At 34.5% G+C, this 24,525-nt stretch overlaps 1 protein-coding gene across 2 annotated transcripts in view; it reads left to right on the forward strand.

The window, feature by feature from the left end:
* The window catches only part of LOC311105604 (casein kinase I-like), a 92,377-nt gene extending 68,644 nt beyond the window's left edge, over window positions 1–23,733 (forward strand). Inside the window, exons 7-10 of one of the 2 annotated variants that reach the window (XM_084147800.1) lie at window positions 223–371; window positions 568–590; window positions 2,322–2,431; window positions 20,978–23,733. In XM_084147800.1, coding sequence (XP_084003926.1) covers window positions 223–371; window positions 568–590; window positions 2,322–2,431; window positions 20,978–21,028 — 333 coding nt within the window. In that variant the 3' untranslated portion in view covers window positions 21,029–23,733. Of the gene's footprint in view, window positions 1–222; window positions 401–567; window positions 591–2,321; window positions 2,432–20,977 lie in introns of both variants that reach the window. The other variant, XM_084147799.1, reaches the window with a different exon arrangement.
* The last annotated feature ends 792 nt before the right edge of the window (window positions 23,734–24,525 follow it).

Raw genomic sequence — 24,525 nt, forward strand, 5'->3', positions numbered from 1 at the left:
AAGTGAAGTGAACCAGTGCACACTTTATGAGGAAGGAGATTTAATTGAGACATAGCCCTGGACTGTCCAAGGTGGCCATTTTGTTGGTCTACTGATAGCAGTGGTGTCCCTGGCAACGGCAGCCATTTTGAATCGATAAGATCCAGTTGTGTTTCTGTGATAGGGAAGGGTTGGGAGGTGGGAAAGTGTGTGAGCAGGGTGTTTATTTCTCTGTGTGTACAGGGTGCTAACAGGGCAGCGGAGGATGCAGAGAGGGAGAGGAGAGCCGGTGAGGACAGACTGAGGCAGGGACAGGCCAGGGCCCCTGCAGGGGCCAGGGGGATCCCCTCCGCCTCCGGACGAGCCAGAGGAGCACAGGACGCAGCCGCACCCGCACCCCTCACACCCACCTCACACACAGGTTAGTGAAAACACACCTCACACACACCTCACACACAGGTTAGTGAAAACACACCTCACACCCACCTCACACACAGGTTAGTGAAAACACACCTCACACCCACCTCACACACAGGTTAGTGAAAACACACCTCACACCCACCTCACACACAGGTTAGTGAAAACACACCTCACACCCACCTCACACACAGGTTAGTGAAAACACACCTCACACACACCTCACACACAGGTTAGTGAAAACACACCTCACATAAGTGAAGACTCGCACCACACCCGCCTCACATACACACCTCACACACAGGTCTGATATGCTACACACACACACACACACACACACACACACACACCACGTACACACACCACGTATAGCCAAGCGCTCACACCAGTGCATCACATGCTCCTTGTTCAAGATAGACCCTGTACAGATACATTGACTTCAAAACAACTGCGTGAACATGATTATTCCGGAAAGAATAGCTCTAGGTATTGCCAGGCTAGTGAACAGGCAGTCTGTGAGGTGTAGAGACATGCTGACATATAAAACCCTGAGGGCCCCTGATAACAGACACACACAGTCAGTCCTCACACTGATGTCGAATACTGACATCCACTATCATTTCAACAGCCAGCTAACGCAGAACATGAGCTGACACGCACACGAGCTGACGAACGCACGCATGCTCACGTACACACACACACACACACTCCTTGTAAATTGTGACCATCAAACAGCCTGTGTGTGTGTGTGTGTGTGTGGCATAGCTGAAAGGCCTTGTGAAGCCAACAGCAGTGTCATTAAATCAGTCCAGTGATCAAAGGCATGTGGTCTGATGTGTGTCTCAAAGCCCTGTTAGAATTCACCAGGAAAGGTGCTACTGTCTGTTGATCACCCCCTCCAGAACAGTACTGACTGAATTGGTTAAATAAAGGTTGGAAAAATACAACAAAGTAGTCCGTAAAGTGTGTGTGTGTGTGTCTCTCTCTAACCCCAGGTGCCTGTTCCCTATCCCAGGTATGGAGCGAGAGGTCTCTCTCTAACCCCAGGTGTCTGTTCCCTATCCCAGGTATGGAGCGAGAGGTGTCTCTCTCTAACCCCAGGTGTCTGTCCCCTATCCCAGGTATGGAGCGAGAGGTGTCTCTCTCTAACCCCAGGTGTCTGTTCCCTATCCCAGGTATGGAGCGAGAGGTGTCTCTCTCTAACCCCAGGTGTCTGTCCCCTATCCCAGGTATGGAGCGAGAGGTGTCTCTCTCTAACCCCAGGTGTCTGTTCCCTATCCCAGGTATGGAGTGAGAGGTGTCTCTCTCTAACCCCAGGTGTCTGTTCCCTATCCCAGGTATGGAGCGAGAGGTGTCTCTCTCTAACCCCAGGTGTCTGTCCCCTATCCCAGGTATGGAGCGAGAGGTGTGTCTCTAACCCCAGGTGTCTGTTCCCTATCCCAGGTATGGAGCGAGAGGTGTCTCTCTCTAACCCCAGGTGTCTGTTCCCTATCCCAGGTATGGAGCGAGAGGTGTCTCTCTCTAACCCCAGGTGTCTGTTCCCTATCCCAGGTATGGAGCGAGAGGTGTGTCTCTAACCCCAGGTGTCTGTTCCCTATCCCAGGTATGGAGCGAGAGGTGTCTCTCTCTAACCCCAGGTGTCTGTTCCCTATCCCAGGTATGGAGCGTATGGTCTCTCTCTAACCCCAGGTGTCTGTCCCCTATCCCAGGTATGGAGCGAGAGGTCTCTCTCTAACCCCAGGTGTCTGTCCCCTATCCCAGGTATGGAGCGAGAGGTGTCTCTCTCTAACCCCAGGTGTCTGTTCCCTATCCCAGGTATGGAGCGAGAGGTGTGTCTCTCTCTAACCCCAGGTGTCTGTTCCCTATCCCAGGTATGGAGCGAGAGGTGTCTCTCTCTAACCCCAGGTGTCTGTTCCCTATCCCAGGTATGGAGCGAGAGAGGAAGGTGAGCATGCGTCTTCACCGTGGAGCTCCAGTCAACATCTCCTCCTCAGACCTGACTGGACGACAGGACTCACGCATGTCCACCTCACAGGTAAAGACTCACACACACTTCTCACAGGTCTGAAAACAACGTCATGTTTCTAGCCCGGTTCTATTGTTTTAAGTTCATTGTTCCTTTTCAACTATCACTCATGGCACTAACGATCAACACCACAGGAATGTGAAGCGTTTTTCATTGGCATCATAACATGGCTGTAATGTTGCAGGGTGTCAGTGTTTTCCCTATATTCATTTAGCAGTGGCGGGCTGCCGCTCTAAAGTAAAAACATTTGAAAATCAGTTTTGGGATGGTGAAACGTTTTCAGTGAACATAAAAGACTAAAAGCAGATATGTGTGTGTGTGTATGTATGTATGTATGTATGTATGTATGTATGTATGTATGTATGTATGTATGTATGTATGTATGTATGTAGAGTGTCCTCTGTATGAGTGTCCTCTGTATGTATGTATGTGGTCCTCTGTAGCTCAGCTGGTAGAGCACGGCGCTTGTAACGCCAAGGTAGTGGGTTCGATCCCCGGGACCACCCATACACAAAAAATGTATGCACGCATGACTGTAAGTCGCTTTGGATAAAAGCGTCTGCTAAATGGCATATTATTATTATTATATTATTAGAGTAATATATTTTTTAAATAAGATCTTCTTTGAGACCTAAGAGTAGCTGCTGCCTAAAGACAAAACGAACAATCACCAAAATACAAACTACACAGTCAGGGAGAATCAACCATTAATAAATATATTTTTTATTTTTATTTAACCTTTATTTAACTAGGCAAGTCAGTTTAGAACAAATTCTTATTTACAATGACGGCCTACACCGGCCAAACCCAGACGATGCTGGGCCAATTGTGCGCCGCCCTATGGGACTCCCAATCACGGCCGGTTGTGATACAGCCTGGAATCGAACCAGGGGGTCTGTAGTGACGCCTCAAGCACTGAGATGCAGTGCTTTAGACCACTGCGCCACTCGGGAGTATATATATATATATGTATGTATGTATGTATGTATGTATGTATGTATGTATATGTGTATGTGTATGTGTATGTGTATGTGTATGTGTATGTGTATGTGTATGTGTATGTGTATGTGTATGTGTATGTGTATGTGTATGTGTGTGTGTGTGTGTGTGTGTGTGTGTGTATATGTATGTATATATATGTATATATAATGGCAAATGGCCCACATTTTCATTTAGTTATAATGTTTGAGTCAATCAGATGGCATAAGAACACAGCATAAGGCAAATTGTGTAGAACTGCAGTAAACTAAAGGTCTGTGTGTGGCTCATAGACGGGGTCTGAAACTCCAACATGATGGACCTCTGTGAATAAGCAGTGGAATGGTTAGAGACATATTTCTGTGCTTGTTCATAGTGGTTGGCCTAAGCAAAGCACCGCTCCAATCAAAGAATCTGTGAGCATCTAGCTAGTTTAGTTTATACTGACCCTCATGACGAGCAGTCGCTGGCGTGTTCGCTGTGTGACTGGTAACACCATATGGCTAAGCTGGCTGACTGTTGGCATGAACAGGGTGAGGGGATCATGCTGTGTAGTGACAAACCATTTCTGTATGGACCTCGCTTTGTACACGGGGGCATTGTCATGCTGAAACATGAAATGGCCTTCCCCAAACTGTTCCCACAAAGTTGGAAGCATAGAATCGTCTAGAATGTCGTTGTATGCTGTAGCGTTAAGATTTCCCTTCACTGGAACTAAGGGGCCTAGCCCGAACCATGAAAAACAGCCCCAGACCATTATTCTTCCTCCACCAAACTTTACAGTTGGCACTATGCATTGGGGCAGGTAGGGTTTTCCTGGCATCCGCCAAACCCAGATTCATCCGTCGGACTGCCAGATGGTGAAGCGTGATTCATCACTCCAGAGAACGTGTTTCCACTGCTCCAGAGTCCAATGGCAGCAAGCTTTACACCACTCCAGCCGACGCTTGGCATTGCGCATGGTGTTCTTAGGCCATGAAACCCATTTCATGAAGCTCCCGACGAGCAGTTCTTGTGCTGACGTTGCTTCCAGAGGCAGTTTGGAACTCGGTAGTGAGTGTTGTAACCCGAGGACAGACGTTTTTTTACACGCTTCAGCACTCGGCGGTCCCGTTCCATGAGCTTGTGTGGCCTTCCTTTGCTGCTGGGCCATTCTTGCTCTTAGACGTTTCCACTTCACAATAATGGCACTTACAGTTGACTGGGGCAGCTTTTGCAGGGCAGACGAACTGACTTGTTGGAAAAGGTGGCATCCTATGACGGTGCCACGTTGAAAGTCACTGCGCTCTTCAGTACGGGCCATTCTACTGGCAATGTTTGTCTATGGAGATTGCATGGCTGTGTGCTCGATTTTATATACCGGTCAATAACGGGTGTGGCTGAAATAGCCCTCTCCTCCCACCAACTCAGAATAGCATTCCCTTCGATCATCATCTGGGAAAGTAGCAGCTCGCCACGTCCTGGTGTGAACGGCTGGCTGGCTGGTGAGTCACCACTAGTTTCCCAAATGGCACCATATATACTACATAGTAATAATAATAATATGCCATTTAGCAGACGCTTTTATCCAAAGCAACTTAGTCTTGTGTGCATACATTTTTATGTATGGGTGGTCCCGGGGATCGAACCCACTACTACCCTGGCGTTACAAGCGCCCATGCTCTACCAATTGAGCTACAGAGGACCACACAGTAGTTCACTACTGTTGACCAGAGCCTTATACCCACGTTAGGTAAGAGTGTGGGTGTAGGTGTTTACCCACGTTAGGTAAGAGTGTGGGTGTAGGTGTTTACCCACGTTAGGTAAGAGTGTGGGTGTAGGTGTTTACCCACGTTAGGTAAGAGTGTGGGTGTAGGTGTCCCCTCAACCCCACCCTAATCCCCCCTTTAGAAATATCTACAGGCTCCAGGTGTCCGCATGCTTCTGGTCAACAGGAGGGATTCTTCAATGAAGTGTTTGTTGTCATTCAACGAGAGACGACTCGTTGTTTTTGTCATGGACATTTTTTTATTGAGTAATACGGCACCAAGCATCTTAGATGTGAAATTGCGCGACTAAGAACTCCTTGCCAAAAAACATCAAAATTTAGGACAGATTTCTTGAGTTATCTAAGATTAATTCTGGCTACGGCGTCTCAAGATGGACAAACAGTACTATTGACGCTTTCTTCTGGTTTTTTTCAAGCGAAAGTCTTTTAGGGGAGGATGCGAGCCGCTCGTTGGGTTGGCCTAGCCGAGTTCTGCTAGGCTCCAGCCGAACCGAAGCATGTTGACGCCTTCAGGCTACGTCTTGAAAGTCTAAAGACTATTTCACCCCCACCCTAACCCCCCTATAGAAATATCTATGGGTTACTACGTCTCAATACTACGTCTCAATAGTCTAAAGAAGTGATGGTAACCGTGTGGCTGTCACCTACCAACCCCCCTATAGAAACAGGTTCCATCTCAGTAGTCTAAAGCAGAGTCTATATATAGTATGACAAGTCTAAAGTGGCTTGATCCCCATGTCTCCTTTCCTTCATCTGAATTGAACCTGAAAGAATCAGAAAGGGGAAGAAAATGAGGTTATTTTAGACTCAGAGATCCAGAGTCTATGCCATAGTAGATTAACCCCATAAGGCTAACTCCACTCTGGAAACTCTGGTTCTGTATGGCCAGAAACATTCCATTCTGGAACTCTTCAGGATGTAATAAAGGAGAGATGGGAATTCTATCCACAGATTCAGTTCCACATTCTTTCCATGTTCCGCGTTCCCCATTTTATAGGAATTCCAGTTCTCTAGAACAAGGATTCTAACCCCTCTCTGCACCCCCATCCCCTTCTAAAATAGTTAATAACCCCTGTACTTGACCTCCTTAACTAGGTCTGGTTCACCCCGTTACCTTCCAAGACTGTAGGCTGTGGGCTGTGTAACATAAGATTTAAGACAAGGTAGACCCTCTCTGACACAAACAAACAATACCCTCTGTTAGGTAGTGTTTGGTCTAAGCTCCTCCATTCACCCACAATGCCCTCTGTTAGGTAGTGTTTGGTCTAAGCTCCTCCATTCACCCACAATGCCCTCTGTTAGGTAGTGTTTGGTCTAAGCTCCTCCATTCACCCACAATGCCCTCTGTTAGGTAGTGTTTGGTCTAAGCTCCTCCATTCACCCACAATGCCCTCTGTTAGGTAGTGTTTGGTCTAAGCTCCTCCATTCACCCACAATGCCCTCTGTTAGGTAGTGTTTGGTCTAAGCTCCTCCATTCACCCACAATGCCCTCTGTTAGGTAGTGTTTGGTCTAAGCTCCTCCATTCACCCACAATGCCCTCTGTTAGGTAGTGTTTGGTCTAAGCTCCTCCATTCACCCACAATGCCCTCTGTTAGGTAGTGTTTGGTCTAAGCTCCTCCATTCACCCACAATGCCCTCTGTTAGGTAGTGTTTGGTCTAAGCTCCTCCATTCACCCACAATACCCTCTGTTAGGTAGTGTTTGGTCTAAGCTCCTCCATTCACCCACAATACCCTCTGTTAGGTAGTGTTTGGTTTAAGCTCCTCCATTCACCCACAATACCCTCTGTTAGGTAGTGTTTGGTCTAAGCTCCTCCATTCACCCACAATACCCTCTGTTAGGTAGTGTTTGGTCTAAGCTCCTCCATTCACCCACAATGCCCTCTGTTAGGTAGTGTTTGGTTTAAGCTCCTCCATTCTGTAGTGGACAGATTGTGACAGTATTCTTCCCATGGTCCTTATACAGAGCCTTCAGAAAGTATTCACACCCCTTGACTTCATCCACATTTTGTTGTTACATCCTGAATTTAAAATGAATTACATTGAGATTTTTGTCACTGATTTACACACACAATACCCCGTCTCTGTACCCCACACATACAATTATCTATAAGGTCCCTCAGTCGAACAAGCACAGATTATACCACAAAGACCACAGAGGTTTCCCAATGCCTCGCAAAGAAGGGCACCACCTATTGGTAGTAGATGTTTTATTTTTAAAGAACAAAAAAAAAAAAAAAAAAATATATATATATATATATATATATATATATATATATATATATATATACACAAAAGCAGACATTGAATATCTCTTTGAGCATGGTGAAGTTATTAATTACACTTTGGATGGTGTATCAATACACCCAGTCACTAAAAATATACAAGCGTTTTACGTTCTCAAACTAAACGTGTGTGTGTCGGTGTCAGTGTCAGGTGAGGAAATGGAGAAAGTGTTGTTGTAATACTCCTGTGTCCTGGCTGCAACCTACACTCCTTATTGAATGGACTGAATAGAACGAACACCCTAAGCATCGGCTGGCATTCACCTGTTACACTATATACTGTTATATTACTATTAGACTGGTAATATATACTGTTATATTACTATTAGACTGGTAATATATACTGTTATATTACTATTAGACTGGTAATATATACTGTTATATTACTATTAGACTGGTGATATATACTGTTATATTACTATTAGACTGGTAATATATACTGTTATATTACTATTAGACTGGTAATATATACTGTTATATTACTATTAGACTGGTGATATATACTGTTATATTACTATTAGACTGGTAATATATACTGTTATATTACTATTAGACTGGTAATATATACTGTTATATTACTATTAGACTGGTGATATATACTGTTATATTACTATTAGACTGGTAATATATACTGTTATATTACTATTAGACTGGTAATATATACTGTTATATTACTATTAGACTGGTAATATATACTGTTATATTACTATTAGACTGGTAATATATACTGTTATATTACTATTAGACTGGTAATATATACTGTTATATTACTATTAGACTGGTAATATATACTGTTATATTACTATTAGACTGGTAATATATACTGTTATATTACTATTAGACTGGTGATATATACTGTTATATTACTATTAGACTGGTAATATATACTGTTATATTACTATTAGACTGGTAATATATACTGTTATATTACTATTAGACTGGTAATATATACTGTTATATTACTATTAGACTGGTAATATATACTGTTATATTACTATTAGACTGGTAATATATACTGTTATATTACTATTAGACTGGTAATATATACTGTTATATTACTATTAGACTGGTAATATATACTGTTATATTACTATTAGACTGGTAATATATACTGTTATATTACTATTAGACTGGTAATATATACTGTTATATTACTATTAGACTGGTATAGTATATATATACTAGTTATATTACTATTAGACTGGTAATATATACTGTTATATTACTATTAGACTGGTAATATATACTGTTATATTACTATTAGACTGGTAATATATACTGTTATATTACTATTAGACTGGTAATATATACTGTTATATTACTATTAGACTGGTAATATATACTGTTATATTACTATTAGACTGGTAATATATACTGTTATATTACTATTAGACTGGTAATATATACTGTTATATTACTATTAGACTGGTAATATATACTGTTATATTACTATTAGACTGGTGATATATACTGTTATATTACTATTAGACTGGTAATATATACTGTTATATTACTATTAGACTGGTAATATATACTGTTATATTACTATTAGACTGGTAATATATACTGTTATATTACTATTAGACTGGTAATATATACTGTTATATTACTATTAGACTGGTAATATATACTGTTATATTACTATTAGACTGGTAATATATACTGTTATATTACTATTAGACTGGTAATATATACTGTTATATTACTATTAGACTGGTAATATATACTGTTATATTACTATTAGACTGGTAATATATACTGTTATATTACTATTAGACTGGTAATATATACTGTTATATTACTATTAGACTGGTAATATATACTGTTATATTACTATTAGACTGGTAATATATACTGTTATATTACTATTAGACTGGTAATATATACTGTTATATTACTATTAGACTGGTAATATATACTGTTATATTACTATTAGACTGGTAATATATACTGTTATATTACTATTAGACTGGTAATATATACTGTTATATTACTATTAGACTGGTAATATATACTGTTATATTACTATTAGACTTATATTACTATTAGACTGGTAATATATACTGTTATATTACTATTAGACTGGTAATATATACTGTTATATTACTATTAGACTGGTAATATATACTGTTATATTACTATTAGACTGGTAAATATACTGTTATATTACTATTAGACTGGTAATATATACTGTTATATTACTATTAGACTGGTAATATATACTGTTATATTACTATTAGACTGGTAATATATACTGTTATATTACTATTAGACTGGTAATATATACTGTTATATTACTATTAGACTGGTAATATATACTGTTATATTACTATTAGACTGGTAATATATACTGTTATATTACTATTAGACTGGTAATATATACTGTTATATTACTATTAGACTGGTAATATATACTGTTATATTACTATTAGACTGGTAATATATACTGTTATATTACTATTAGACTGGTAATATATACTGTTATATTACTATTAGACTGGTAATATATACTGTTATATTACTATTAGACTGGTAATATATACTGTTATATTACTATTAGACTGGTAATATATACTGTTATATTACTATTAGACTGGTAATATATACTGTTATATTACTATTAGACTGGTAATATATACTGTTATATTACTATTAGACTGGTAATATATACTGTTATATTACTATTAGACTGGTAATATATACTGTTATATTACTATTAGACTGGTAATATATACTGTTATATTACTATTAGACTGGTAATATATACTGTTATATTACTATTAGACTGGTAATATATACTGTTATATTACTATTAGACTGGTAATATATACTGTTATATTACTATTAGACTGGTAATATATACTGTTATATTACTATTAGACTGGTAATATATACTGTTATATTACTATTAGACTGGTAATATATACTGTTATATTACTATTAGACTGGTAATATATACTGTTATATTACTATTAGACTGGTAATATATACTGTTATATTACTATTAGACTGGTAATATATACTGTTATATTACTATTAGACTGGTGATATATACTGTTATATTACTATTAGACTGGTGATATATACTGTTATATTACTATTAGACTGGTGATATATACTGTTATATTACTATTAGACTGGTGATATATACTGTTATATTACTATTAGACTGGTGATATATACTGTTATATTACTATTAGACTGGTGATATATACTGTTATATTACTATTAGACTGGTAATATATACTGTTATATTACTATTAGACTGGTGATATATACTGTTATATTACTATTAGACTGGTAATATATACTGTTATATTACTATTAGACTGGTGATATATACTGTTATATTACTATTAGACTGGTAATATATACTGTTATATTACTATTAGACTGGTAATATATACTGTTATATTACTATTAGACTGGTAATATATACTGTTATATTACTATTAGACTGGTAATATATACTGTTATATTACTATTAGACTGGTAATATATACTGTTATATTACTATTAGACTGGTAATATATACTGTTATATTACTATTAGACTGGTAATATATACTGTTATATTACTATTAGACTGGTAATATATACTGTTATATTACTATTAGACTGGTTATATATACTGTTATATTACTATTAGACTGGTAATATATACTGTTATATTACTATTAGACTGGTGATATATACTGTTATATTACTATTAGACTGGTGATATATACTGTTATATTACTATTAGACTGGTGATATATACTGTTATATTACTATTAGACTGGTGATATATACTGTTATATTACTATTAGACTGGTGATATATACTGTTATATTACTATTAGACTGGTAATATATACTGTTATATTACTATTAGACTGGTGATATATACTGTTATATTACTATTAGACTGGTGATATATACTGTTATATTACTATTAGACTGGTAATATATACTGTTATATTACTATTAGACTGGTAATATATACTGTTATATTACTATTAGACTGGTAATATATACTGTTATATTACTATTAGACTGGTAATATATACTGTTATATTACTATTAGACTGGTAATATATACTGTTATATTACTATTAGACTGGTGATATATACTGTTATATTACTATTAGACTGGTAATATATACTGTTATATTACTATTAGACTGGTGATATATACTGTTATATTACTATTAGACTGGTAATATATACTGTTATATTACTATTAGACTGGTGATATATACTGTTATATTACTATTAGACTGGTAATATATACTGTTATATTACTATTAGACTGGTAATATATACTGTTATATTACTATTAGACTGGTAATATATACTGTTATATTACTATTAGACTGGTAATATATACTGTTATATTACTATTAGACTGGTAATATATACTGTTATATTACTATTAGACTGGTAATATATACTGTTATATTACTATTAGACTGGTAATATATACTGTTATATTACTATTAGACTGGTAATATATACTGTTATATTACTATTAGACTGGTAATATATACTGTTATATTACTATTAGACTGGTAATATATACTGTTATATTACTATTAGACTGGTAATATATACTGTTATATTACTATTAGACTGGTAATATATACTGTTATATTACTATTAGACTGGTAATATATACTGTTATATTACTATTAGACTGGTAATATATACTGTTATATTACTATTAGACTGGTAATATATACTGTTATATTACTATTAGACTGGTAATATATACTGTTATATTACTATTAGACTGGTAATATATACTGTTATATTACTATTAGACTGGTAATATATACTGTTATATTACTATTAGACTGGTAATATATACTGTTATATTACTATTAGACTGGTAATATATACTGTTATATTACTATTAGACTGGTAATATATACTGTTATATTACTATTAGACTGGTAATATATACTGTTATATTACTATTAGACTGGTAATATATACTGTTATATTACTATTAGACTGGTAATATATACTGTTATATTACTATTAGACTGGTAATATATACTGTTATATTACTATTAGACTGGTAATATATACTGTTATATTACTATTAGACTGGTAATATATACTGTTATATTACTATTAGACTGGTAATATATACTGTTATATTACTATTAGACTGGTAATATATACTGTTATATTACTATTAGACTGGTAATATATACTGTTATATTACTATTAGACTGGTAATATATACTGTTATATTACTATTAGACTGGTAATATATACTGTTATATTACTATTAGACTGGTAATATATACTGTTATATTACTATTAGACTGGTAATATATACTGTTATATTACTATTAGACTGGTAATATATACTGTTATATTACTATTAGACTGGTAATATATACTGTTATATTACTATTAGACTGGTAATATATACTGTTATATTACTATTAGACTGGTAATATATACTGTTATATTACTATTAGACTGGTAATATATACTGTTATATTACTATTAGACTGGTAATATATACTGTTATATTACTATTAGACTGGTAATATATACTGTTATATTACTATTAGACTGGTAATATATACTGTTATATTACTATTAGACTGGTAATATATACTGTTATATTACTATTAGACTGGTAATATATACTGTTATATTACTATTAGACTGGTAATATATACTGTTATATTACTATTAGACTGGTAATATATACTGTTATATTACTATTAGACTGGTAATATATACTGTTATATTACTATTAGACTGGTAATATATACTGTTATATTACTATTAGACTGGTAATATATACTGTTATATTACTATTAGACTGGTAATATATACTGTTATATTACTATTAGACTGGTAATATATACTGTTATATTACTATTAGACTGGTAATATATACTGTTATATTACTATTAGACTGGTAATATATACTGTTATATTACTATTAGACTGGTAATATATACTGTTATATTACTATTAGACTGGTAATATATACTGTTATATTACTATTAGACTGGTAATATATACTGTTATATTACTATTAGACTGGTAATATATACTGTTATATTACTATTAGACTGGTAATATATACTGTTATATTACTATTAGACTGGTAATATATACTGTTATATTACTATTAGACTGGTAATATATACTGTTATATTACTATTAGACTGGTAATATATACTGTTATATTACTATTAGACTGGTAATATATACTGTTATATTACTATTAGACTGGTAATATATACTGTTATATTACTATTAGACTGGTAATATATACTGTTATATTACTATTAGACTGGTAATATATACTGTTATATTACTATTAGACTGGTAATATATACTGTTATATTACTATTAGACTGGTAATATATACTGTTATATTACTATTAGACTGGTAATATATACTGTTATATTACTATTAGACTGGTAATATATACTGTTATATTACTATTAGACTGGTAATATATACTGTTATATTACTATTAGACTGGTAATATATACTGTTATATTACTATTAGACTGGTAATATATACTGTTATATTACTATTAGACTGGTAATATATACTGTTATATTACTATTAGACTGGTAATATATACTGTTATATTACTATTAGACTGGTAATATATACTGTTATATTACTATTAGACTGGTAATATATACTGTTATATTACTATTAGACTGGTAATATATACTGTTATATTACTATTAGACTGGTAATATATACTGTTATATTACTATTAGACTGGTAATATATACTGTTATATTACTATTAGACTGGTAATATATACTGTTATATTACTATTAGACTGGTAATATATACTGTTATATTACTATTAGACTGGTAATATATACTGTTATATTACTATTAGACTGGTAATATATACTGTTATATTACTATTAGACTGGTAATATATACTGTTATATTACTATTAGACTGGTAATATATACTGTTATATTACTATTAGACTGGTAATATATACTGTTATATTACTATTAGACTGGTAATATATACTGTTATATTACTATTAGACTGGTAATATATACTGTTATATTACTATTAGACTGGTAATATATACTGTTATATTACTATTAGACTGGTAATATATACTGTTATATTACTATTAGACTGGTAATATATACTGTTATATTACTATTAGACTGGTAATATATACTGTTATATTACTATTAGACTGGTAATATATACTGTTATATTACTATTAGACTGGTAATATATACTGTTATATTACTATTAGACTGGTAATATATACTGTTATATTACTATTAGACTGGTAATATATACTGTTATATTACTATTAGACTGGTAATATATACTGTTATATTACTATTAGACTGGTAATATATACTGTTATATTACTATTAGACTGGTGATATATACTGTTATATTACTATTAGACTGGTAATATATACTGTTATATTACTATTAGACTGGTATATATACTGTTATATTACTATTAGACTGGTTAACTATATACTGTTATATTACTATTAGACTGGTATATATACTGTTATATTACTATTAGACTGGTAATATATACTGTTATATTACTATTAGACTGGTAATATATACTGTTATATTACTATTAGACTGGTAATATATACTGTTATATTACTATTAGACTGGTAATATATACTGTTATATTACTATTAGACTGGTAATATATACTGTTATATTACTATTAGACTGGTAATATATACTGTTATATTACTATTAGACTGGTAATATATACTGTTATATTACTATTAGACTGGTAATATATACTGTTATATTACTATTAGACTGGTAATATATACTGTTATATTACTATTAGACTGGTAATATATACTGTTATATTACTATTAGACTGGTAATATATACTGTTATATTACTATTAGACTGGTAATATATACTGTTATATTACTATTAGACTGGTAATATATACTGTTATATTACTATTAGACTGGTAATATATACTGTTATATTACTATTAGACTGGTAATATATACTGTTATATTACTATTAGACTGGTAATATATACTGTATATTACTATTAGACTGTAATATATACTGTATATTACTATTAGACTGGTAATATATACTGTTATATTACTATTAGACTGGTAATATATACTGTTATATTACTATTAGACTGGTAATATATACTGTTATATTACTATTAGACTGGTAATATATACTGTTATATTACTATTAGACTGGTAATATATACTGTTATATTACTATTAGACTGGTAATATATACTGTTATATTACTATTAGACTGGTAATATATACTGTTATATTACTATTAGACTGGTAATATATACTGTTATATTACTATTAGACTGGTAATATATACTGTTATATTACTATTAGACTGGTAATATATACTGTTATATTACTATTAGACTGGTAATATATACTGTTATATTACTATTAGACTGGTAATATATACTGTTATATTACTATTAGACTGGTAATATATACTGTTATATTACTATTAGACTGGTAATATATACTGTTATATTACTATTAGACTGGTAATATATACTGTTATATTACTATTAGACTGGTGATATATACTGTTATATTACTATTAGACTGGTAATATTACTGTTATATTACTATTAGACTGGTAATATATACTGTTATATTACTATTAGACTGGTAATATATACTGTTATATTACTATTAGACTGGTAATATATACTGTTATATTACTATTAGACTGGTAATATATACTGTTATATTACTATTAGACTGGTAATATATACTGTTATATTACTATTAGACTGGTAATATATACTGTTATATTACTATTAGACTGGTAATATATACTGTTATATTACTATTAGACTGGTAATATATACTGTTATATTACTATTAGACTGGTAATATATACTGTTATATTACTATTAGACTGGTAATATATACTGTTATATTACTATTAGACTGGTACATATATACTGTTATATTACTATTAGACTGGTAATATATACTGTTATATTACTATTAGACTGGTAATATATACTGTTATATTACTATTAGACTGGTAATATATACTGTTATATTACTATTAGACTGGTAATATATACTGTTATATTACTATTAGACTGGTAATATATACTGTTATATTACTATTAGACTGGTAATATATACTGTTATATTACTATTAGACTGGGATATATACTGTTATATTACTATTAGACTGGTGATATATACTGTTATATTACTATTAGACTGGTAATATATACTGTTATATTACTATTAGACTGGTAATATATACTGTTATATTACTATTAGACTGGTGGATATATACTGTTATATTACTATTAGACTGGTAATATATACTGTTATATTACTATTAGACTGGTAATATATACTGTTATATTACTATTAGACTGGTAATATATACTGTTATATTACTATAGACTGGTAATATATACTGTTATATTACTATTAGACTGGTAATATATACTGTTATATTACTATTAGACTGGTAATATATACTGTTATATTACTATTAGACTGGTAATATATACTGTTATATTACTATTAGACTGGTAATATATACTGTTATATTACTATTAGACTGGTAATATATACTGTTATATTACTATTAGACTGGTGATATATACTGTTATATTACTATTAGACTGGTAATATATACTGTTATATTACTATTAGACTGGTAATATATACTGTTATATTACTATTAGACTGGTAATATATACTGTTATATTACTATTAGACTGGTAATATATACTGTTATATTACTATTAGACTGGTAATATATACTGTTATATTACTATTAGACTGGTAATATATACTGTTATATTACTATTAGACTGGTAATATATACTGTTATATTACTATTAGACTGGTGATATATACTGTTATATTACTATTAGACTGGTAATATATACTGTTATATTACTATTAGACTGGTAATATATACTGTTATATTACTATTAGACTGGTAATATATACTGTTATATTACTATTAGACTGGTAATATATACTGTTATATTACTATTAGACTGTAATATATACTGTTATATTACTATTAGACTGGTGATATATACTGTTATATTACTATTAGACTGGTGATATATACTGTTATATTACTATTAGACTGGTAATATATACTGTTATATTACTATTAGACTGGTAATATATACTGTTATATTACTATTAGACTGGTAATATATACTGTTATATTACTATTAGACTGGTAATATATACTGTTATATTACTATTAGACTGGTAATATATACTGTTATATTACTATTAGACTGGTAATATATACTGTTATATTACTATTAGACTGGTGATATATACTGTTATATTACTATTAGACTGGTGATATATACTGTTATATTACTATTAGACTGGTATATATACTGTTATATTACTATTAGACTGGTAATATATACTGTTATATTACTATTAGACTGGTAATATATACTGTTATATTACTATTAGACTGGTAATATATACTGTTATATTACTATTAGACTGGTAATATATACTGTTATATTACTATTAGACTGGTAATATATACTGTTATATTACTATTAGACTGGTAATATATACTGTTATATTACTATTAGACTGGTAATATATACTGTTATATTACTATTAGACTGGTAATATATACTGTTATATTACTATTAGACTGGTAATATTACTATTAGACTGGTAATATTACTATAGACTGGTATATGTATATTACTATTAGACTGGTAATATATACTGGTTATATTACTATTAGACTGGTAATATATACTGTTATATTACTATTAGACTGGTAATATATACTGTTATATTACTATTAGACTGGTATATATACTGTTATATTACTATTAGACTGGTAATATATACTGTTATATTACTATTAGACTGGTGATATATACTGTTATATTACTATTAGACTGGTGATATATACTGTTATATTACTATTAGACTGGTAATATATACTGTTATATTACTATTAGACTGGTAATATATACTGTTATATTACTATTAGACTGGTGATATATACTGTTATATTACTATTAGACTGGTAATATATACTGTTATATTACTATTAGACTGGTAATATATACTGTTATATTACTATTAGACTGGTAATATATACTGTTATATTACTATTAGACTGGTAATATATACTGTTATATTACTATTAGACTGGTGATATATACTGTTATATTACTATTAGACTGGTAATATATACTGTTATATTACTATTAGACTGGTGATATATACTGTTATATTACTATTAGACTGGTAATATATACTGTTATATTACTATTAGACTGGTAATATATACTGTTATATTACTATTAGACTGGTAATATATACTGTTATATTACTATTAGACTGGTAATATATACTGTTATATTACTATTAGACTGGTAATATATACTGTTATATTACTATTAGACTGGTAATATATACTGTTATATTACTATTAGACTGGTAATATATACTGTTATATTACTATTAGACTGGTAATATATACTGTTATATTACTATTAGACTGGTAATATATACTGTTATATTACTATTAGACTGGTAATATATACTGTTATATTACTATTAGACTGGTAATATATACTGTTATATTACTATTAGACTGGTGATATATACTGTTATATTACTATTAGACTGGTAATATATACTGTTATATTACTATTAGACTGGTGATATATACTGTTATATTACTATTAGACTGGTAATATATACTGTTATATTACTATTAGACTGGTAATATATACTGTTATATTACTATTAGACTGGTGATATATACTGTTATATTACTATTAGACTGGTAATATATACTGTTATATTACTATTAGACTGGTAATATATACTGTTATATTACTATTAGACTGGTAATATATACTGTTATATTACTATTAGACTGGTAATATATACTGTTATATTACTATTAGACTGGTGATATATACTGTTATATTACTATTAGACTGGTGATATATACTGTTATATTACTATTAGACTGGTAATATATACTGTTATATTACTATTAGACTGGTAATATATACTGTTATATTACTATTAGACTGGTAATATATACTGTTATATTACTATTAGACTGGTAATATATACTGTAGCTCAGCTGGTAGAGCACGGCGCTTGTAACGCCAAGGTAGTGGGTTCGATCCCCGGGACCACCCATACACAAAAAAAAAAACATGTATGCACGCATGACTGTAAGTCGCTTTGGATAAAAGCGTCTGCTAAATGGCATATTATATTTATTATTATTATTAGACTGGTAATATATACTGTTATTACTATTAGACTGGAAATATATACTGTTATACTGGATGTTCAGTTCATTACTCTCTCTCTTCCTGTCAAGCTCTAGAGGCATAATCACTGTGTCCTCTAGTCACGTTAATACATCCTTAAATCAGCTTATAGAAAGAGCATGATGTACCTGACAGAAGGGTCTGTTCTGTTCTTTGGTTCCGTCTCTGTCACTCATGGCCCCCTCTAGTGGAGTGAGGCTACATTACAGGCCAGCCTCAGTCCTCTCCACAATCCTGTTTCTTATCAAATAAAATCACATGTTATTGGTCACATGCACATATTTAGCAGATGTTATTGCGGGTGTAGCAAAATGTAGCTTATTCTGTTGGAAACGTGACGTATAGAACTGACATGGATCGCTGTTCTACATGACTGAAAATCTAGCCTGGTCCCAGATCTGTTGTCTCCTTCTATAGCCTGGTCCCAGATCTGTTGTCTCCTTCTATAGCCTGGTCCCAGATCTGTTGTCTCCTTCTATAGCCTGGTCCCAGATCTGTTGTCTCCTTTTATAGCCTGGTCCCAGATCTGTTTGTGCTCTTGCCAACTCCATTGCTCCATTGTCAAGTCAAAGCGACAAGGAGTGACCAGGAGTTGCCATTATAGCACAGACAGACTGGCGCTCATATCAGACTACAGAGAATTAGTTTTGTTCTGTACAATCATTTCTATCTGAACATTCTGGAATGTTACACCTTCTCAAATAATGAGCTCCACCTCATTAATATTCCAGTCTATTAAATATGAATGTCCTCATCATTTGTATACTTAACCACCGCAGTGGTGAGACAATGAGTGGTGCTCACTGATATGGTGGGTACTGTCTGTCTGTCTCTGTCTCTATAACCAGGATGTTTGTAGACTATAGACTGTAATATTTGAGGGATGTCCCTCCCTCCTTGTGTTGTTGTGTTCAACCTCTTAAATCCCTCCAAGTCCCCCTTTCTAATGTGTAATATCACTGTTGTATCTATGGCTACTGTACTAACTACTCTCCCTCTCTCTCTCCCTGCCCTCTCTGTCCCCCCCCCTCTCTCTCTCTCTCTCTCTCTCTCTCTCTCTCTCGCTCTCGCTCTCGCTCTCGCTCTCGCTCGCTCTCTCTCTCTCGCTCGCTCTCTCTCTCTCTCTCTCTGTCCCCCCTTCTCTCCCTCTTTCCTTACTCTCTCTCTCCCTCCCTCCTCCAGGCTCTCTCTCGTGTCACCCCCAGTGGCCTCCAGTCAGCAGCCCCTCGATGAGTCCCTCTGTCCCCCATCACCACCATCACCACCATGGAGGGTTAAACCATGCATGGCCCTAACCATACCACCTCCCCACACACACCTCGACACACACACTTCAATACCTGGAGGACTCTTACTGAAACAACCAGTCAAAAGGCAGTACAAGGACCTCTACATCCGCAATCAGCTCCAACCAGCCAATCAAAACACACAGACGGTGATGCTCTGCCCCTTTGACATCAACTGATCTCTGCTAAGTAACAAGCTCATGCTGTTGTAACAGGGTGGACGACACACACACACACACACACACACACACACACACACACACACAGCTCCGAGAGCGTTCAGCCGTGCTCTTGATATCACTTCCTGTCAGAGGAGGTCTGGCGTTGAACGCTGGAGGATATGAGAGGGGGATGGAGGATGAGGAGATGAGAGAAAGAGGGGATGGAGGGATTTTGTTGCCTCTGGCACACCCAGAACAGTCACTTGCCCCCCCCCCATCCCCACCCCACCCCTCTGCCATCGTGACCCCCAGGGAGGACAATGTCATGGGGCGCCCAGACCTGCTTAACGCCCCTTACATGCCTCCTCCTCCATCACATCTATCTTCTCTCCCTCTCCTCTCCTCCATGACTTCTATCTCCTGTCTCCTCGATGCTAAACCAGATCCTCCTCCCAGCCTGCCAGTTAGCCTCCAGAGCTGCTGCTGTACTCATGAAGCCATCCGCTTGCTTCTCTTTCCCTCACTCTGTCTTTCACTTCACTGCCATTTTGTTTAGTTGTTTAGTTTTCCTCTGTTTGGTATTTAGGTGAAGTTGATTTAAAAAGTAGTTTGTACTGGCGGTGTTCTGTTCTGACCACACTGACTGTCCTCTGTGTTGCTGTTATAATACGGTTGAGAATATCAACTAAATCATGCCAATCATGAATTGTGTCCGAGTGAAAAGTAAAGTGGGTTTTCTGTTTTAAAGAGATATGATGGAAGAAATATTGAATGAATAACCCCTAATGGCAACTCTGGAGGTCACATTAGAGGTCTGTTTGTGCAACTGGAGATGGCCTGGCTTCCATTTTGTGTCCTCTAAGACTCTTAATCCCACAATGCAATGCCTAGAAAGAGACGCCCAGTCTCAAACTTGACAGTGGGTTTGTATAAATGGAACAATTTACAGAGGGAAGACCTTTTGTGCGTCCCAAACACCCCCCTATTCTCTATGGGCTCTGGTCAAAGGTAGTGCACTATGTAGGGAATAGGGTACCGTTTGCGACGTGACCTTTTCTGTTGTTTTTAAAGGGGACTGTGAGAAAGCCTCTACTGTTCTTAAGGTCACTGTGTGTGTGTGACTGTTTTAAATAAGGGGTGGTTGTTTGTGAGGGTGTCTCTTGTACATTGGGATGGGGTTAGGGCTGATGTCTTCTCTACTAGTTTCTCCATCACCTCTTCTCTCTTCAGCCTCCCCTTCTGCTGTTGGTGTTCTGGGGCTGAAAGCTGTGAATCACCAGTCTCCACTTTCATGTAGCATTATTATTATTTTTACTTGTTGGTCAGTAAAAGTTGTGTGTTGGGGTGGGTGTTGGGGGGGGGGGGGGGTCTGCTTTAAAACACCTGTTTCAACCTATGGTTTCAATCCACCACAATCTCAAACTTTTATTTTTATCAATCAATATTTGAAAATGTTTTTAATTTAATGAAACGTCGTTTTTAAGAAAAAGTGATCTGTATTACCAGAAAGCAAAGTCGGACTTTGCCAGAGAGCAAAGTCACGGTTGGTGGATGTACAGTAGACTACCGACCAATGCTACGGTTCTCTCTCTTCTGGTTGTCCTATTGGTTAGGTCAGGCTTCTGAGAGGGCCAACCCACTGGTCATATCATCCAGTGTAGTACCGCGTCAGGGTGCTGTAGGCCTTTTCTGGTGTCTGGGTTAAAGGGGGTTTAGTGGTAGCTTGTTCCTAGATCAGTTTGTGTTGTCAACTTTATCACTCAATGCGTTGCGATGAGTGACAAGGAGTTGGCAAGACGGTACAAACAGATCTGGGACCAGACTAGTTTAGTGGTGGTCCGTCTTCTGTTCTCATGTATGTAGGATGTGCCTAGTACTCATGGTGAAATACCATGTCTGCATTTAGGAGCTGGTAGGAGTTCCAGGATCAGATGTATTGTTTTCCTCCTAATGGTTAAGGTTAGGAGTTAGTTGGATAACCTGATCCTAGATCTGTGGTTAAGGGTAAGTTCTACCTCCAGCTCTGTATTAGCCACTGTGTGTGTGTGTAATATGATGAAGAAGGTATTGTATGGAGGGGTTTGAATGCTTTGCTCCATTGTAGTTTTGGGTAAGTTAGTTTTAAACCCTCGAACCGACCGGTTGGTGGTCTCAAAAAAAGAAACTCCCACCTCATTCTCTTCAGTGTGGGATTGTGGGTAATGACGATAAAGGCAAGTACACTTCTGTTAAGTACACTTCTTTACTTGGGATCACTTGTTCTTTCTTTTGTCATGTCTTTCCCTCTCTCTGTTTTATTTCTGTTTTTATTTCCTGGTTGTTTTGGGTTTGCATTTCTGCGCGGGGACTGACTCCGGAACCTTGCGTTGGTTCCCACAATGCATCACTCACTGAGTCACGGGAGGTGTTGTCGTCAGTTTTGCTCCTCAGTTGTAATGCCACTGTATTTGTGTATTTTAAAATTGTGTAAATAAATAAATAAGTCCTTGTACACTTGTGTCAATACATTTTTCATTGATGAGCATGTGGCTTCAGCAGTCAAACTCTGTTTTATAGTATTGTAAGAAGCTAATGTAGACTTCAAGCTGGACAGAAGTTGGAGTGAACATAGTATCGACAATCTGTACCACTGTGGTCCACCACTAAGTGGCGCTGTGGGACAACATGCCCTTCCCCATCTACCCACTGTGTTGTGCTGTAACAACAGGACAGTTATTCAGCAGTCAGGCAATGGTTTACCCTGCATCACAACTCTATACACACACATACACAGTACACACACACACTGTACACACACATTACACACACGATTAGTTGGGATATGGGTATAATACACGTGTGTTATCAGGTAACAGGACAGATATCAGCACCCACATTATTTTAAATAACAATACATATTTATTTGCATGGTTGGAAGGTCAACTCATTGTAAAAGCAGACAAAAAAATGTTTGAATGATGTGATTGTATCAGCAGTGCAGATAGAAACACATTTACACCCAAAACACACACTGCTCATAATGTTAGACGTGTTACATGACTAGCGCTGCGTCATAATGTTAGACGTGTTACATGACTAGCGCTGCGTCATAATGTTAGACGTGTTACAGGACTGTAGCGCTGCTTCATAATGTTAGACGTGTTACTGGACTGTAGCGCTGCGTCATAATGTTAGACGTGTTACATGACTAGCGCTGCGTCATAATGTTAGACGTGTTACAGGACTGTAGCGCTGTGTCATAATGTTAGACGTGTTACAGGACTGTAGCGCTGCTTCATAATGT

Source organism: Coregonus lavaretus (assembly GCF_964263955.1).
Source record: "Coregonus lavaretus genome assembly, chromosome: 2".
NCBI classification, from domain to species: domain Eukaryota; kingdom Metazoa; phylum Chordata; class Actinopteri; order Salmoniformes; family Salmonidae; genus Coregonus; species Coregonus lavaretus.